This window comes from Acinonyx jubatus, chromosome B3 (genome assembly GCF_027475565.1).
Source record: "Acinonyx jubatus isolate Ajub_Pintada_27869175 chromosome B3, VMU_Ajub_asm_v1.0, whole genome shotgun sequence".
Classification (NCBI taxonomy): Eukaryota; Metazoa; Chordata; class Mammalia; order Carnivora; family Felidae; genus Acinonyx; species Acinonyx jubatus.
Window position 1 is genome coordinate 47,569,666 of NC_069386.1, and position 17,805 is coordinate 47,587,470.

General features: G+C 33.3%; 1 protein-coding gene across 4 annotated transcripts in view; it reads left to right on the forward strand.

Annotated features, from left to right (window-relative positions):
* RFX7 (regulatory factor X7) overlaps window positions 1-17,805 on the forward strand; it is a 132,240-nt gene that overhangs the window by 85,095 nt on the left and 29,340 nt on the right. For all 4 annotated transcript variants that reach the window (XM_053223983.1, XM_027067317.2, XM_027067316.2 and 1 more), the window contains 2 exons: window positions 107-189; window positions 2,044-2,166. In XM_053223983.1, the coding sequence (XP_053079958.1) occupies window positions 107-189; window positions 2,044-2,166 (206 nt within the window). The remainder of the gene's footprint in view (window positions 1-106; window positions 190-2,043; window positions 2,167-17,805) is intronic.

Below are 17,805 nucleotides of genomic sequence, written 5' to 3' on the forward strand. Positions count from 1 at the left end.
GTACCAATTTACATTCCTACCAGTAGTACACAGGTATTAGTAAATTTTGTTGAGGGATAAACAAGTGTTTTTAAAATGATATTTCTTTTTAATCTTTTGTAACCAGAAAGAAGTTGAGAATTTTACAGACCTGGAGAAACTCTACCTCTACCTTCAGCTGCCTTCTGGTCTCAGCAATGGAGAGAAAAGGTATATCTCTTGTTTTTTGCCTTAATTATAGTGTTTGTAGGACATCCCTAAGAACTGTGCGGGGAGTGTGTGTTGTGGTTGTTATTGTTGTGTGCTGTTTCTAAAACCATCAGGAAGCAGAATGGCAAAACAGGAGATCTTTTTTTTTAGTCTTTGATCATATTTGGGTAAGTGTTTACCTATAGTTTTTTCTGATTCATTTGTGTACCTGAGTAAATGCTATGAAATACAATTTGGGTTTTATTTTATTTATTTATTTATTTATTTATTTATTTATTTATTTATTTATTTTTTAATTATTTTTTTTTTCAACGTTTATTTATTTTTGGGACAGAGAGAGACAGAGCATGAACGGGGGAGGGGCAGAGAGAGAGGGAGACACAGAATCGGAAACAGGCTCCAGGCTCTGAGCCATCAGCCCAGAGCCTGACGCGGGGCTCGAACTCCCGCACCGCGAGATCGTGACCTGGCTGAAGTCGGACGCTTAACCGACTGCGCCACCCAGGCGCCCCTGGGTTTTATTTTTTAAACGAATCAATATATTTATGCAGTGTGAGGGATTGTGAAAATTGAACAGAAAAGCAGAAAATAAACAGTTAAGTATTGTAAAGAATGATGTTGCAGGAGTTTTTTGTAGTTACTGCCAGGTAAACAGAGCACAGTATAAAAGAAAAAAAAGTGAAATTACATATATGGAACATGAATTTATTTTAAACAGAAGATATTTTAAGTGTGTTTTGGGATATTACTGTATTTTGATTATTAAAAATATTTAATAGGGTGACCTGGATAGCTCAGTCAGTTAAGCATCTGACTCTTGATCACGGCTTAGGTCTTGATCTCAGGTCCTGCATTAAGCCTACATTAAAAAAAAAAATTAATAGTTTCATCCAGAAAATAGAGAAGTTGTTGGTTCATGCATTCTATTCTTAGGTTTATTTACCCTTTTAAGTATTTCTCAAAGTGCATTTCTTTCATGTAAGTTGTATTTAAATTTCTATTACTTTAAAATTGTGTATAAAAAGAAATGGCATGAAAATTCTGTTGCTTTTACCTCTTCTCCCTCAAACCAAATTTCATAACCATTTTAATCATCTTTTTTGTCCTAGAAACTTCTTTAGTATCTTCTTTGGAATTAAATAATTATTATAGGTAGCTGGGATGAATGTCAGAATCAATAGAGGAACTTCCCTCATGCTATCTTGGGTGTCCCTTTTATGGATTTAGTTTATAAATGATGCTGCCCTACAGTAAAAACTGAGGATGTTTAACGAAGTAATGGCCTGGGGAGGGGGCCAGTTAGAGAAGGACTGTAGAGGGAGATTTGTCCTCTCTGGATCTCTCTGGTATGAATTGCATTCTGGAGCATAGAGTGCTTAATAAGATTTCAGAATAGTTACTTGAAAATGCCAAGCAGATAGAAAATAATTGTTTCCATAACTTATTTTAAAAGTTTGATGATTTGGTAAGTTAGGCAAGTATAGGCAAGTAAGTGAGCAAATATCCACTTAATCTGTGTAATTTTCACAGAAACAAATACTTTATGTTGTCAGCGCTCCATCACCTATGCCACTCTAGAGACCATGCATGGGAAGGGATGGTACAGGGATGGAACAGCAATAACTTCAGTCAGTCACTAGCTGTAGAAAATGGCTCACAACCACAGGTGGACAATTTGTATATAGATAATGGGGCATTTACTATATGGCCTGAATTTGGTTTGGTCATTTGTATTTACACGTATTTACAATTGTATTTACATGCAATTCTTTAGTGGAGCTTATAGGCTGTCTCAAAAATTATCAACGAATTGCTGTCTGGTTCAGCTAAAACATGTCTTTGTTTTATGGTTAGTGATCAGAATGCCGTGTCATCTAGTCGGGCACAGCAAATGCATGCCTTTTCTTGGATTCGGAATACCCTAGAAGAACATCCTGAGACTTCATTGCCCAAACAGGAAGTCTATGATGAGTACAAGTAAGTATCATGTGTATACATTAGGCATGCTGATGTGTTAAAGAGCTTAAGCACTATACTTGGGTACAGTGATTTGTTTTATTCTTGGTGAATATCACTCTGGTATATGGGATTTTAACTTAGATACTTCTAAGATTCTTCCTATCTCTAAGCTTCTCTGGTAGCATATATCATAAAGGACAGGATTATTGAATAAAAGGATTCTTCTAGAGTTCTTCTGGATGATAGAAGGGATGTTGGAGGGTAGCATGATAATGGTAAAAGATTGCTAAATAAGAGTGTCTCTGTAGAGTTCTTAAGGATGACAGGAAGGGTCTGCCTAAGTCTAGGACAGTGGAAGGCAATAAATAAGTCAATGTATAAGAGAAAATTAAAACATGTTTTTTATTAAAACTTTTTAAGGGCCTTTTTCATGTGTTCAAAACTTACCTAATATTTCTCTGTACCAATCAAAAAAAAAAAAGGTAAGTTTCTGGAATATTGTGAATTACTTATTCATGAATGAGGGAGTTCAGTGACTTGTACATATTAGATGCTCGAATAATGTCGATAGTACAGATAATTTATTTAAATACAGGAAACAAAAGTATAGACTAATGGACCTTTCTGGTTAAAAAAATTTAATAGTTGCCAAGTCTAGTTTTGTTTAACATTTTTTATAATTGATACTGAAAATGGAATTTATTCTGGCAGAGTAAATAAAAACAACATTCTCTGGGTATTTAAATGTCAAACCACCAACGATTCATATGTTGTACTTCTACAGTTTGAAAGAAAAGTGTCAAATAAATGCTGTTGTTAACCAGTGTAAAATGATGCAAAGGGACTACACTACCACACTTACTATACTTTCTAGAAAGGAAACTTACCTTCATTCAAAATTCTGATTCCTTAACCTTAAGGAACATAGAGCCAGAGAAAGTCTGGAGAAAAATGTCTGAAATAATCAAGGGAACAAAGTTAAACCGAAGAGCTTTAGATTTTTTCTCTTTAAGAAAAGCTTAGATTTTTTTTCTTTTTAAGAAAAGCTAAGAGTACATGTGACCCAAGTCTGTAAAGTTCATTCTCTTAACTTATAACAACCTGTCAAATACCTGCTATGTGCCAGAACCTGTATTAAGTTCTGAAGATATAATGAATAAGATATAGTCCCTTCCACTGGTGAAAATTCTGTTATGTATTTATAGTAAGTGTTAATTTTTCACTAAATCCAGATAATTATAACAGAAATAACCCTATAAAACTATAAGGAAGCAAATATTAACTTATTAAAAGGTTGTTAATACCAGCAAATGTGATATGCTGAAGAAATTCTGGACTGAGGATCAACGGAATAGATCTGTCATTAAATTTGTGACCTGGAAAGGTGTTTTCACCACTCTTTTTGTCAGATGTGTTATCTATAAAATGAGGCAATTGAAAGAGTATGAGGTCTCTTATAGCTCTAAAATTCTAGAAGTTGTCTGAAGTGGGGAATGTTGAGGGACTAGTTCTCCAAAGATGTCTTCCTAGTTTCCCAAAAGGCAAATTGAACCAATTAATGTATGACATTTTCATAATGAATTAATAAGAGAACTTGAGACTTCATATATTTTTTGAAATGATATCTTTCCACTGTACAACCCTTTCCACCGTTGTTAGAGACAGCACCCTAACTTTGTGGAAGTATGACTCTGGCTCATTAAGTATTCCTTATGTTCCTAATGGTTTCCTGCCTTGGCAAAGAACAGTTATATTTTCTATTAAATTATTTTCTGAGGTTCCCACAAACCCTCAATTGTTTTCATTATGAAAAGTTACAGGTTAAAAAAGTTAACAGGTTTTGCCTAAACAAAAGAGAAATAAGACATTCCATCATTTTGTGGGAGCAGTGGGCACTTCAATTTTGAACAATTAATTTGCAGTTATAATAGAGAGCAGCAAAAATAAAAGGAAGGATCTCAGAGAGTTGAAAAAAGAAGTAGTAATAGGTAAGAGAAATTTCTAATAATAATGTGACTAGTTCTGTTCATGGAATGTGAAAGAATTGTGCTAATGATTATGCCTCTATAATTAGTATGTAGTACTATACCTAAGTCTGGGTATTTTAGTTCAAAAATCATTTTGCTAAGAACATATTTTATTTACTGTTGTGTTCCCCACAGTATTTCCACACAGTAGATACTAATTTAATATTAAGAGCGATTAGAATGGACTCTGTTCCCTAACATTGATGATAAAGTTTCAGAGTTATAAAAGACTTCGTTAAGTGTTTTAGTACAGTCCTGTCCTCACTGTGTAGATGAAAACATGGAAACCCAGAGAAGTTAGGTGACTCTCCCAGTGTCACAAACTAGTTAGGAGACCATATAGGGCTAGAACTCCGATTCCATGAGTGTTTCATAATGGGTGAAAAGGCAAACTTCTTAAATTTGAGTGATATACTGTGTGGGTAGAGAAGGTCGGTCAAGTAGTTAGAAATAAAGTTGGCTAGGACTTTCACTTAGTGTGAATAAATAAGTTGCTCAAAATATGAATTAGTACACATGCATACAAATAATATAGTAACATGTATTAGCACAGCATGAGCTAAGAAGAAAGTATGTTTCTGTGTCCACAGTATCACAGCATATGGGAGCTCCAAATTTTTCTCTCATATGATTGTGCCTTGCCTAAAAGCATAAGTTGCCATATGGGTTTAAGTAACTTGAGAGAGATGCAAAATGTAGGACTACAGACAGGCAAGAAGTATATCAAAGTATTAGGAAATAGCTTACTAAAGAAAGCAAAATGTAGCATAACTACATTTTTTTTTAAAGTACAAGAGTTTTAAATCACGGAAGAGATAATACTCTTCTCAGTAAACACTTTTAAAGAAATTTTGTCCTTTCCTAATGTCCTTTTTAGACTAGTCATCTTCCTGTTTGGAGTACATTGATGAGGTTTCCTACATAAAAACTTAACACAGAATGACCAGACTTAAATTGATTCTCTTTTAAATATTCACTGAAAATATATTATGAATGTGAAATATACTTTTATCTTAAGCTATTCCATTGCATATAGACCCTTGTAGAATTCATTGCAGTGATGTTCAGATGTAATTTTTGTGAAATTAATCCCTTTATTGTCATTAAAATCAAAATCCCTTTGAGAGAAAAAATGGAAATAAAATCTAAGACAGCATTGAATGACTTCTTTTAACTGTATTTTCATGTAACATTAAGAAACTAATAGAACCAGAAAGCTTTAAGGGGCTTTCACCATGCAAAGACAGTTTAATTTACAAATGATTGTGAATTTTTGTATTTGTTGAAACTTTTGAATTCTGATAATCTCATGTGTTTATGAAAATGATCATTCATGTGTTTTTTTATATTATTTTTGTCATTACAAATATATATATTTGTCATTACAGTTTTGGGAAAGTTATAAATGTATATTAAAAAAATAATCTAGTACCAATAAACCTCACTACATAAAAATAACCACCTTGGTTTATTTCCTTTTTTTTTTTTCTAATGCATTCTTTTTGTGTATATGTTCTTGTTTTGTTTAACCAAATTTGGCCCCATTGTTTACACAATTACTGAAGGGGAAACAGTGACAACACTGCAGTGAATATTCTTGATGATATAATTTAGTGTAGATTATCAGAATTGGGATTGCTGGTTTATGGACCTTTATATATTAAGGATATTTACTAATAAAATGTAAATACCTTTTCAAGATTGCTGTTTATTATTTAATTTTAGTTCATTTTTTTGTAAGTAGCCTGAGATAGCTACTTCCTTTGCAGCTTGTAGCATTGTTTTTATGCTTAGAAAGAACTTCCATGTATTTTTCCGAGACTTTTTTTTAAAGATATTTCTTATTTCACTTTTCATATATGATCCTTTAGTCCATCTGGTATTTATTTTGGTAAATGCCATTAGATAAAGCACTGGTTTTAATTTTTTTTCTAAATGTTCAATTACTGCTGCCTTATTTATTGAATAATTTTTCTTAACACAGTAATCTTTAATATAACTTACAGGGCTTTATCTTACTAAAACCCTTTGGACTCAGTTTTCTTCCTTTATATTTTCTGTTCTTATTCCAGTACCATACCATTTTTAATATTTTAGCTATTGACTGTCTAAGAAACTGGTAGGACCAGACTCTCCTTACTATCTCTGTTTTTAAAAATTTTCCTTGGTTTTATTTTCAGACCAATTAATATATTTCATATAAAGTTTGGAATCACTTTTCTAACTTTAAAAAGAAGGAAACCTCAAAGGAATTTTGATTCAAAATGCATTAAATGTGAAATTTTATATTAGAAAAATTAGCTTCAGAGCCAGAAATATATTTCTTAATTTACATCTTTCTTATGTCCTTCAGTGAAGTTTCAGTTTTTTCCCTTCAATTAAGTCCACTTATTTTTCTTATTAAGTTTATTCCTTGGTAATTTTTATTGTGTTATATATATTAAAAGTATTTTTTTTCTATTGCTTTACTATTGATTTGTTTAGGTTTATAGGCTAGCTATAGACTTTTGTTATATTTATGTTGTACGTTTTATATTTACTGAACTTCATTTAATTCTAATTTTTCAGTTGTCACTTTTGACTCTTGAGTATAGTTTATTCTGTATATCTTTCTCATTCTCTTTATTTTATTACATTTAATAGATTTTCTTTCTGATTTTAAATAATGATAGGCATCATTTCCTCTTACAGTTCTTTGATGTTAAGAATGTATCATTTATAGTTGACTTTCTTTGTTGCTTTATGAGAAGTGGATATTGAAATTTACCAAATGCTTTTTGGGCATTTATTGAGATTACTATGAACAAAGTACTTTTTTCTTTGACCTGTTGATGTGCCATATAAAGGTATTACCTAATACAAACTCTCCTTTTAGCCCTAGACTTAACGTTTTCTTCAGATCAAGATGTGTAATCTTTTAGTCTATTGTTGATTTCTGTTTTCAGGTATATTATTTAGGAACTTTGCATCTATATGAGTGAATATTTTGGTCTGTAATTTTCTTTTTTTGTGCTATCTTTGTCAGGTTTTGATATCAGGGTTAGGCCAGCTTCGTAAATGAATTGGAACTCTTTCCCTTAATTTCTGTGCTCTGGAACAGTTTATATAGCATGGGAGTTATTTGTTCTTGAAAATTTTACAGAACTCAACTATAGAACCATCTAGGCCTGGAGCCTTTGTTCGAGGTAATTCTTTGACAATTTTCTGTGGCTTTTTTCTGGTTAGGTTTTTACTTCGTTAGTCACATTTGGTAATTTGTTTTTCCTGGAACTCATTCAGATTTTTAAATGTTTATTAGCATAGCATTACATATATTATTCTCTCCTAAACTGAATATCTTCTATATTTCATATCTATTTTCATATTTCTAGTTTTATACATTTGAATTTTCCTTTTTTTCAAATTATACTTAGCTGTAGTCTATTTCATTGGTTTTCTTTCAGGAAAAAAATGAAGCTGAGATTGATATTGAGGTTTTGTTTTTGTTTTGTCTGTTTTTTTATTTATTAAGTGCCTTTCTTTTTCTCCTGATTTTCTTGAGATTTTTTTATTACTCTTTAAATGGAATTCTTAATTTTCATTTTTTTCATATTTAAGATGTGAACATTTATATCTAAGAGTTTGCCTCTGATTATAGTTTCGGCTGTATCCCTTAGTATGGATGTGTTTGTTAAAATTATCATTATTTTCCAATAGTGTGAAGTTATAGCTCCAATTTCTTCTTTGACCCAAAGTAGTTTTTTTTTATTTTTCATATGCTTGAGGGAGTTCTTTCATTTTGTTTTGTTTTGCACTTTATTAATTTGTAGTTTCATTATACTGTGGTCAGAGAATGACCACATTCAATTTCTGAATTTTTATATGTGTTGAGGTCTACTTTCAGTCTAACAAATTATCAGTTTTTATAAATATATCTGGACATTTTCTTTGTTCACTGTACATTGATATGTACTAAATCCACTTTTCTGTATTCTTCAAATACTTCAAATTCTGCAAAACCTTTTTTTGTTTGTTTTGGTCTGTTTAACCAGTTGAAGATGAATAGTATATTAATCTCTTACAAAAGTGATATTTCTCATGGTTTCTCATAGTATTTTTAATGCTTTTTTTTATAGATCTCTGGGCTGATCTCTGGGCTGTTTGACACAAGAAAAGTCCATGATTTAGATCTTTGTTAAAGTTTTTGCTTTTTGTCAACAAAAAATGATTCTGTGTCATATTGAATGTATTTTGTCTTATTCTCCTTTGACCCGTTTTGACCCATCTGGCTATCTTATATATAAGATATATATACATCATATATATATATATATATATATATATATATATATATATATGGGTGTGTGTATATATTTACACATGTATACATATATATATATGTGTGTATATATACGTATATATACACACATGTACATATGTGTATACACATGTATGTGTGTGTATATATATGCATACATACATACATATATATGTATATATGCCTGTTTTTTTTTTAACCATTTGTGTCATTTTGTTTAGGCTGTTTATATTACAGTGTTTCTAAAGTTTTTAATCTAAAATTGTTCCTGGTCTTAAAATCTGACTAGTTGATGAAACTCATGGAATAAACCAATCTAAAGTCTGATGTCTACAAACATTTAGTAACAGGGATGGCAGCGGCTGCAGCTTCTACTGCTTTTTCCTGCCGCCTGATGGAGAAACACAAGCATTAATCTTAAATGGATTTCTTACTAATTAATATGTGGCCGATGCTAGCAGTCCTGAAAATCTGCTTTCATTCTGAGAAGAGTCACAAACTTTCAGATTTCTAAACTTGACAACTTTGGCTGCAGTGTTTTCTGGTACACAAGTGTTCTGTCCAAATCCCTTTTTTATAAGATTTAATATTTTAAGGAATATGATTGTTTTAATTTTTATATATAACCATTTTGTGTATAAACATTAATTCAACATGTATGATACTTTGGTACTTACCAGCTAAGTTTATGATTTCTATTCTGCTAATCAGTGTAAATGAGACTCTTAGGGCAGCTTTGAAAACAGAAATAGATTCCAGAAACACTTGTTTTAAGAACATTAAGACAGTGAACCACTTCATAAGTTAAATGACATATAAATATTTTACACCTGTCTAAAATCTAGGTTAGGCCTACGCATATGTACATAATTTATAAATTTCTTAAGTTTATAATATATTGTTTAATGTTATAGCATCTGTATAAAGTAAGTGGAAGCAAATATCATCCCTCCCTTTAAGGGTGACTTACAGAAATGAATGTCTAGATATAGACACATCTGAACCCAGGTTTTGTTATTTCAGCGCTGGGCTCTTTTGCAATAATTCCTATTACCTCTGGAAATTTACTCCAAATGCTATTCTTTTAAAAAGTTTTTAGAACAGCATTTGTCATGCCTTAATTATATTTTAAATATTTTTAACTGATCGGAAATAAACAAAAGCATAAAAGTAAACTAAAGCATAAAAGTCATCAGTTTCAGCATTACTTTTTGTTCATTATTGGGATATTAACTGTCTCAAGATACAAACTTAAGATTTTACCATTGAAATTTATTCTAATAGTGTCTGAATTATTTCCCTAAATACATTGTCTAGCATTTATGTTATTATTTTTTGGGTAAGATTTTTTTCCCCACACACTTGCTTGGTGTGGTCTATTTCGTAGAAATTTTTATCCCAGTTTTTTCTTTTCTCTGTGTTTCTGTGACTTGACTTTTAAGGTGGTTAGTTACATCATCTCTTTTTCCTCACTTTCTCTGTTTCTGACCAATTGTACTTTCACAGAGTCCTCATTTACTATCTTCTTTTACTTTTAAACTCTTTAGTGATAGAAAAAGCATGGACTAAATAATAAAAGAGTGGCAGAATAGAGCTACAATAGTGATGTTGTATCAGGAAGGAACTGGTTCTCATATATGACACAGTTGTAGAAAGGGTTGACTGACTTTTCCAAATCACACTCTCTATACTAAATACATTATAATCATAACTGGAAGTACAAACCCAAGTCTTCTCATTTAAAATCAGAGTCCTTAGGGCACCTGGGTGGCTCAGTCGGTTAAGCGTCAGACTCTTGATTTCACCTCAGGTCATGATCTCCTGATTTGCGGGATCGAGCCCCACGTTGGGCTTTGTGCTGACATTATGGAGCCTGCTTTGGATCCTCTGTCTTTCTCTTTCTCTGCCCCTCCCCTGCTCACGCACGCACTTTCTCTATCTTTCAAGAGAAAATAAATAAACATTTAAAAATAAATAAGTAGATAAATAAATAAGTAAATAAAATCCTTTTCATTTCCCCCACCCATATAAACTGGATGCCCATGAGCCCAGTCATCACATATTTTGAATCTTGGAATTATCACTTTATCACTGCTCTTACTACCTTAACTTTTTCATCTGCCCCCAACATGATATGTGGCAGTTGGTGGGCATTTAGTACTTTTGTTTTAACTAATGCAGCGAAGATTTCAGCATTACCACTCCCAAGGACAAAGAGATCATGGAAGAAATTAGTAGTGCTTTTGGCAATCAACAAATAAAAATAAAATATTTTAAAGTAAATTTATTTGAGTGCATTAATTTACCAAGCATTATATATACATAGTCCTTACTCTCAAATAGGAGAAACAGATCAGTAACTAAACAGGGCACAAAGAAAGAATTTCCAGATTAACCTGATGGAGTGAGGGCCAGCATCACAAAAGAGATGACGTGTATAAAATTGTAAAACCTGAGTTTACCAAGCAGGCTAGGGATTCAGAAGTGCATTCTGAGTGGAAGGTGCAATAATAAATGCATGGTGGCTTATAATCAGAGTTCAAGAGAAGATGTCAGAAACCAGCCCAAGAAAATTAGAATTATTTCCATGTGTAGGTCTTGGAAAGTTACTGTAAGCAAGCAATAGAACAACATCTCAGAAAGTGAGAAATGATAAGGATAAGGAGAAAATGGGTATTTAAGGATTAGGCAGAAAAACATGAGGAAGAATTTAAAGAGAAACAAAAAAAGCATGATATAATCTGAGAAAAGAGATTATTTTGAGAAGTTCACTACAGTGTCCTTTGCCTCAGCTCAAGTAAAAGGAAGTCAAGAAAAAAGCCCATGTTACATATCCATTAATAGCCCACTGGGATGTATTGCCAGAGCAGTTTCCATATTGCATTGGGGAATGAAGCCTGATTGTAATGCCATGAAAGGTAAATAGGTGGTTGGTAAGGACCTTGAGTAAAAACAGGTTTTTTAAGAGGTGGAGAAAGAAAAAGTAGTTGGCAGTTGAGGGGGAGAGTGGGTAGTAGAACAGACTTTTTTTTTTTTAGCCTTATTCAGTAAGGATTAAGTTCATTTGTATGTAACAGAACATCCAGTGAACAGTAGTTTTCAAGAAGGAGAGTGAATTCACTTTTTCTTTTGGCAGCTCTGTGATAGCAGGGAACCCAAGCTCCTTCTAAATTCCCACTCCACCACCTGTAAGTCTTATTAGCCTGGTTTTACTTGTTGCCATCTAAAGTGAGCTACTGTGGCAGATAGGAGAAGTAAGTGACTTAGAATTCAGATGCATTATGGAAGGAAGGGAGAGAAACGTTGAAAATCACTCATTTATGTTAGTTATATAAAGTTATTCAGTCAGTCAATCAATAAAGTTAGTCATCCTGTCATATTCTGCAATTTTTCTAAATTGTCATTTAAATGTAGTGTTTGTTTCCTCTTCCCAAATAGACAAGATACTATTTTTAAGCCTTGCACTAAGCTTTCTTTTTCTTTCTTTTTCTTTTTTTAAGTTTTTAATGTTTGTTTATTTTTGAGAGAGAGAGAGTGAGAGCAAACACTAGCGGGGGAGAGGCAGAGAGAGAGGGAGACATAGAATCTGAAGCAAGTTCCAGGCTCTGAGCTGTCAGCACAGAGCCTGTTGTGGGGCTCAAACTCATGAACTGTGAGGTCATGACCTAAGCCAAAGTCAGACACTTAACCACTGAGCCACCCAGGTGCCCCTAAGCCTTTCTTATAATAAAACCACAGTATTTTGTTATTTTTATTTGTGGTAAAATGCATAAAATTTGCCATCTTAACCATTTTTAAGCATGTAGTTCAGTAGCATTAAGTACGTTAACATTGTTATGTACCACCTCCCATCCCCACAGAACTTTTCTTTTTCCCTCAGCCCCTCAAAACCACCATTCTATCTACCTCTGTCTCTTATGAATTTGACTACTTTAGGAACCTCATATAAGTGGAACCATACAATATTTGTCCTTCTGTGGCTAGCTTATTTCCCTCAGCAAAATGTTTTTAAGGTTCATCCATTATAGCATATTTCAGAATATTCGGTTGTATGTTTATACCACATTTTGTTTTTCTATTCTTCCATTGATGGATACTTAGGTTGCTTCCTTTTTGGCTACTGTGAATAATGCTGCTATACAGATGGGTACACAAATATGTTTTCAAGTATGCTTTTAATTATTTTGAGTATATGCCCAGAAATGAAATTGCTGGATCATATGGTAATTCTATTTTTAATTTTTTGAGGAGCCACCACACTGTTGTTTTTCATAATGGCTACACCATCTTATATCCTTACCAGCAGTGCACAAGATTCTTCACATCCTTGTCAGCACTTGTTATTTTCTTTGTCTTTTGATGATGGCCATTTTAATGGGTTTTAGGTAGTATCTCATTTTGGTTTGATGTATTTCCTAACTGGTTAATGGTGTTGAGTATGTATTGTACTTATTGGCCATTTGTACATCTTTGGAGAAATGTATTCAGGTCCTTTGCCCATTTTTTAACTGGGTTGTTTGGTTTTACTGTCATTGAGTTGTAGGAGTTCTTTTTACATTCTAAATATTAACATCTCATGAGATACTCAAATTAATTATTTCTACATATAGTATACAAATATGTGCTCATTACAACAAATTGAAACAGTCTAAAAGTATAGCATCAAATAAAGATCAGTCTTTACTCTCTCCTTCGTCCCACTACCTTCCTGAGAGTGTAATATTCCTACCAGCTTTATCTTTCTGTATTTCTATACATAGGAATTATGTCAATTATTCTTAAATTTTATTTTTTTTTTAATTCAAATGAAACCATACTATACATATTGGTCTTTCATCACTAAGCAGTATGTCCTAGGTAGCTTTTCTTGTCCATATATGTAGAGTTATTATATTCTTTTTTTTTAACTGCCACACAGTATTTCATAATATAAATGTTTGATGACATGTTTTTTAAGCCCTTTATTTATATTTTTCTATTAAAATAATACTGTACTCAGCAACCTTGAATTATATATCTTTGTGCTTGTATAAAAGTAACACTGAAGTATGCAGTACTTAGAATTGTTGGATCAAAAGCTATAGTGTGGGCACCGGGGTGGCTCAGTCAGTGGCTCAGTGTCTAACTCTTGATTTCGGCTCAGGTCATGATACCACATTTGTGAGATGGATCCCCAAGTTGGGCTCCGCACTGGGCATGGAGCCTGCTTAAGATTCTCTCTCTCCCTCTGAACCCTCCCCCTCGCTCTCTTTCTCTCAAAAACCAAAACTAAACAAAAAACTATAGTTTCATCATCTTTAATTTAAATTTTGAATAATTATTGTATTCTTGTCATTGTAAATCAAAAGGTATACAAGGTATACATAGAAGAAATTGTGTCTCACCTTTGCCTTTCAGCCACCCATTTTCTGTCCCCATATGCAGCAATTCCAATTAGTTTCTTCTTTATCATTCTAGCAGTATTTTGTAATAGTTACAAGTAAGCACTGTTAGGTATTTTTGTTTCCCCTTTCTTTACAAAAATGGTAGCACACCATCTACATGGTTTTGTACTTTACATTTGCTTACCCAGAAACGTATCCTGAGATCTTTTCATAACAGAGCATGAATCATTAATTATATTAATATAGAATTATACCTAAATAATTACAATTACATAATCATAATGATTACTAATTATGAATGGCTGCATCTTATTCTGTGCTATGAATCACTATTCATTTAGACCACAATTGATGGACATTTAGGTTGTTTGTAGCCTTTTGGTAATACTAACAATGTTGTTATGAATAAACACCAGTGAGATAAATTACTAAGGATTTGTGCTTTTTTTTTCTTTTTAGAGAGAGAGACTGCAAGAGGGGGAGAGGGGCAGAGGGAAAGAAAGTCTCAAACAAGCTTCACACTGAGCACAGAGCTCGATGTGGGCTCAATTCTACAACCCTGGGATCATAACCTGAGCTGAAATCAAGAATGGGATGCTCAACAGACTGAGTCACCCAAGCACCCCAGGATTTGTGCCTTAATTTTAATTTGGGTACAAATTGCCTAACACATAGAGATGTGAAATTTTCTTTAGTCTTTATTTCATTTCTTGTATCATCTCTGCTTCTTCTGACTTTTTATTGTTATTGTAAGTTTTTTGTGTGTTTTTTTTAATCTTCATGTTGGAGATTTTTCTTCAACGTGTCTGGTGATCTTTTTGTTATCTGCTTATATTTTTAAATGGTAAGTTAAAAAAAAAAATCTTTAGGAATTCCATGTATAGTCAGAGCTTGTCCGCTGTTGCACTTTCCTTTTAGCTAAGCAAGCTTGAGAGATTGCTGAATGTCTCTATGTTCTCCAGGGATCATATTTCAGAAGGATTCCTCTAAACTTCTGTTTTGGGGCACACACACTGGCTGCTGTTAGCAGTTCTGGACCCCAGACCCTGGATAGGGAAGGGGGAAATGGGACTATTCTGTTGGTAGACTTTTAAAAATCTGCACACTCACTGTACTCCCTTTTCCCCTCCCCACTACTACCCAGACTGGCTTTAGATTTCCACCTCACCTTTGCTGTCTCTGACTTCCACCTACCACCTACTCTTTTTGAGTGTTAAGTTATCCTGCCTGAAGAACTGATTCCTAGCTGGAATTCCTAGCCCGGGGCGAGGGGGGTGGGGGTGCATTTTCAACTTATGTTAACTTTTTCTTTTTTATTTTTTTTAACATTTTTTAAAGTTTTTTTTTAATGTTTATTTATTTTTGAGAGAGGGTGGGAGAGAGAGAGACAGAACACAAGCATGGGAGGAGCAGAGTGAGGAGACACAGAATGCAAAGCAGGCTCTAGGCTCTGAGCTGTTAGGACAGAGCCCGACGCAAGGCTCAAACTCATGAACCGTGAGATCATGAACAGAAGTCTGACACCCAACCAACTGAGCCACCCAGGCACCCAACTTTCTTCTTTTTTAAAGCATGTGATCTTTCTAGCATATTTGGACAGAATCCTTCTTTATTTGTTTTGGCATTTGGTAGTGCAACACAGCATATTTTTTTGTCCTGCAGACTGATCTTAACTCCCCGTAGGAACCTAGCATGTAGTAGACCCTTTGTCAGTATATTCAGCCTAAGGCTGAGTAACTTTTAGATCTCTGAGATAGTTCTGTCAACAGATGGGGGCCCTACAGTAACACTGTCTTTCTCACCTCTTATTTACCCTGCAGCTCACTGCATTCTGTCACCAAACTTTTTTTAGTCAGAGATTATTAAATTCTTTAATAATTTAAGTCAGTGAGGGGCGCCTGGGTGGCTCAGTCAGTTAAGCATCCGACTTTGGCTCAGGTTGTGATCTCACGGTTCATGAGTTCGAGCCCTGCATTAGGATCTGTGCTGACAGCTCAAAGCCTGGAGGTTGCTTCACATTTTGTGTGTGTGTGTGTGTGTTTGTGTGTGTGTGTGTGTGTGTGTGTGTGTGTGTCTTTCTCTCTCTGCCCCTTCTCTGCTCACTCTCTGTATCTCAAAAAAATGAATAAATGTTCAAAAAGAAAAAAAAAAAGAAAAATACAAAACTAGCATGCTAATATTCATTATTTTACAAAACAATGGTGCTGCCAGGTAATGCAGCCTGAACTTTGCCAAGCAGATACTGCATGACCTTAACAGATTCCTAGTTTGGGGAATATCATTACTCTTTTAGATGTCTTCACTTTCTATTCATTACCATAATCATCTGCTTTGAAGAATAGCTTTGTTTTCAGGGCAATTTCTCCAACATCCTATTAAACAATTTTCAAACATAACAAATGTTGAAAGAATAATATAAGAATATCCAGATATTCTCCACCTAGATTGAATAGTTTTTTTCCTATACCATGTTAAAAAAAAAGCTGTGGATATACTTCTGAGGATAAGGACAATCACTTATGACCATAATACTTTTATCACGTCTAAGAAAATGAACAATTCTACAATCCATCTATTCTCTGGTTTGGGGCTATTTTTAACAGAGAAAAAACATTTTTGTCATTTTCAGAGACTGCATGTGTCTTAATGATTTGAGAAGAGTGAAGCCTTACTGAGATGCAAATAGCCAGCTCATGTCCCAGCAAATGAGTCACTACCACTCCTGTCATAAAGCATCGGATTCAGATTTTTGCAGCAGTAAAAAAAAAATCTCAATTACTGCATGTCATAGATTAAGAAAATTATTCACAGATGGATGAAACTATAAATTTTTGGTTTGCTTTTTAGATTTTATCTTTTGAGATATAAATCACAAATTATAAAATTCACTGTTTTAAAATTGCACAATTCAGTGGCTTATAGCATATTTATAAAGTCATGCATCATTCACCAGTAATGCCAGAATATTTTCATTCTTTCCCCAAATTCTTTATCCATTAGCAGTCATTATCCATTCTTTCTTCCTCTCAGGATCTAGCAACAATAATCTACTTTCTGGCTGTATGATTTTACCCATTCTGACATTTCATATAAATGAGACCATACATTTATGTGGCCTTTCCTACCTGGCTTCTTTCACTTGACATAATGTTTTCAAAGCTTATCTGTATTGTATTATATATCATTCCATTGTGTGAATATACCACATTTTCTTTATCCATTCATCAGTTGATGAACTTTTGAGGTGCTTCCACATTTTGGCATTATAAATAATGCTGCTGTGAAGTTTTGCTGCTTATGAAGTCTCTAAATTTTTGTATGGGCATGTGTTTTCCGTTTTCAGGGGCATATACTAACAGTAGAATTGCTGAATCGTGTGTTAATTCTGTGTTTTAAGTTTTTGAGGAATTACCAAACTGTTCTTGAACAATGGCAGCACCATTTTACATTCCTACCAACAGCGTATGAGGGTTGCATTTCTCCATATTCTTGCCAACACTTGTCCATATTTCTTTATTATAGCTCTTCTAGTACATATGAAGTAATAGCTCATAGTTTTGATTTGCGTTTTCCTGGTGACTGATGATGATGGGCATCTTTTCATATACTTATATGTGTATTTTCTTTTGAGAAGTATTCATTCTTTTCCCATTTTTAATTGTTACTGTTCTTTATTATTTAGTTATATTTTCTTCATATATTCTGGATACTAGAACCTTATTTCATATATTATGATTTGCAAATATTTCTCCTATGTGTGAGTTGTCTTCATTTTTTTTGACAGTGAACAAAAGTTTTTAATTGTGATTAAATCCAGTTTATTTTTTCTTTGGTTGCTTGTGCTTTTAAGTGCTTTTAAGTATTCTATCTAAAGAATTTTTGCCTGATCAGAGGTCATGGAATTTATACCGTTTTATTCTAAGTGTTGTATAGTTTTAGTTCATACCTT